The sequence below is a fragment of the Topomyia yanbarensis genome, chromosome 2, assembly GCF_030247195.1.
Source record: "Topomyia yanbarensis strain Yona2022 chromosome 2, ASM3024719v1, whole genome shotgun sequence".
NCBI lineage: Eukaryota > Metazoa > Arthropoda > Insecta > Diptera > Culicidae > Topomyia > Topomyia yanbarensis.
In genome coordinates, this window is record NC_080671.1 from 462,892,084 (window position 1) to 462,894,115 (window position 2,032).

Consider the following 2,032-nt stretch of genomic DNA (forward strand, 5'->3'; position numbering starts at 1 on the left):
AAGAAACCCAGCCTACTTTGGGGCATCTGTCATCTTATGCTGCTGTTTTCAACCTTTTCGCGAACGGCGAAAAATGCCGGAAATTGACCTAAATGGTAAGTAACGATGTTCAAAAGTACCGGAATTATTTCCGCGAATAACGATGTATTCGAATAAGACTACAGGATTTTGGAAAAAATCGGCGAAGGATCATTTTCTGAGGTTTACCGTGTGAAACACAAACGAACCGGATTATTTTATGCGGCAAAGAAGCTCAACAAGATCTACCTGGACACGGCTGAGGCGCTGCAATGTTCGGAGATTCAGGTTATGAAGGTGCTGGACTATCATCCGAACGTGGTCAGCTTCGTAGATATACTGCAGTAAGCATTTTGAAAATATTGTCGAGTAGTTGGGAAGCAGTGCACGTGGGCTTTGCTTAAATTGAATTGAAGGAATTATCAGCCTTATTCGGATAAATTTCCCAATTACTTTCAGCGATGAGTTAAACGGCAACTTGACCCTCGTCATGGAACTGATGGACATGAGCATGTACGATTACATAAAAAATCGAAAACGGTGCCTGTCGGAGAAACGTGTCAGGCGGTTTCTTTTTCAGATCGTCTGCGGACTACACCATCTTCACCGGAACGGTATTTTCCATCGGGACATTAAACCGGAGAACATTTTGATAAAGATTCCCCACAAGCTAAAGGAAAGTGTAAGTACAGTCCATATTTGAATAAAAGAAAGATTTCATAGAAAATTATACCTAATTTAGGAACTGGTTCAAATAGCAGACTTCGGTTCGATCTGTAGTATCACTCAGCAGCCACCGTTTTCCGCGTACATCTCAACCCGCTGGTACCGGTCGCCGGAGTGTCTGCTCACGTCCGGCTACTACGGACCGAAGATGGATATTTGGGCAGTTGGTTGTTGTTTCTACGAAATGCTGACCCTTAACCCTCTTTTTCCTGGCGAAAATGAGTTGGACCAACTGGATCGGATCCACGAGATTCTTGGTTCACCATCCGTTCAAGTGTTGGATAAATTCAAACATATAAATCAGTTGAGTTACGATTTCCCGAAACGAAAGCCCATCGACTTCCGAAGTCACATTCCGCTTCTCAGTCACTATGGGGTGGACGTGCTGACGAGGATGTTGACCTACGTGCCGGAAGCGAGAATAAACACCACCAAACTTATGCAGCATTTGTACTTTGAGGACATATGGTAGTCTCCTAAATATTTCGTTCAGTTCTGGGTTCTGTTCTAACGAATATTCCTCTCTCAGCAAAACCAAGAAACACTCCCGTCTTTCGTCTTCCATGCAGTGTCTGGATGAAGGTGGCGATGGCCAGCACAACAAGTCTAGCCCTCGTAGAAAAAGTACAAAAAGTGTAAGTATCACTTACCATATCATCATATCAGAATTGATCTAGATGCCTCTTTATCTCTACGATCCAGTCAATTGGTAGTACCGAATCTCTGGATCGAACGCTTCGTAGCAGTGGCAGTAGTATATTGACAACCTATACCAGCTGCCGATCTACTACCAACAGCTGCAAGAGCACGCTGACTCTGGAAATGATGAAAAACAAAAACCTTGAACGAATGTGGGGCATGAATCCTGGTCCGGGGAAAACGCGCCTAGGTCTGCAGATACATACCAGCAGAATGTGACGAAGGGAAGGTCAAGCTGATGGAGGGGCTGTTTCTTTTCTGGTTGACAAGTGACAAGTTTTTATTTTTGTAGGCACATATTTTTTTTCCTCTATTTCTTATACTTAATCCGACCGATTTTATTTCGTTACGCTTGGCGCATTTTTACAAGCGCAAATAAATTTTACATCGCACAATGAAACGTTTGTGAAAAAAACCATTGCCTTCGCTTGAAATTTTTAGAAATCAGGTACACGTGTTTGGTTTTGAAGCTAGTGCATAGCTTTCGTCTATATTACTTAACAATGAAGTTTAGTTCACCTGAGCAACAAACAAAATGGCAGCACTGTTAAAACTATTTAAGAAACAAAAAAAATCTTTCACTCCTAAA

General features: G+C 42.4%; 1 protein-coding gene across 1 annotated transcript; it reads left to right on the plus strand.

The window, feature by feature from the left end:
• The first annotated feature begins 13 nt into the window (after window positions 1–13).
• On the plus strand, window positions 14–1,714 carry LOC131686050 (MAPK/MAK/MRK overlapping kinase-like). The gene is made up of 6 exons (XM_058970168.1): window positions 14–95; window positions 158–362; window positions 478–700; window positions 761–1,212; window positions 1,274–1,379; window positions 1,447–1,714. The coding sequence occupies exons 1-6, from the start codon at window positions 74–76 to the stop codon at window positions 1,660–1,662; spliced, it is 1,224 nt and encodes a 407-aa protein (XP_058826151.1). The 5' UTR covers window positions 14–73; the 3' UTR covers window positions 1,663–1,714.
• Window positions 1,715–2,032: the final 318 nt, after the last annotated feature.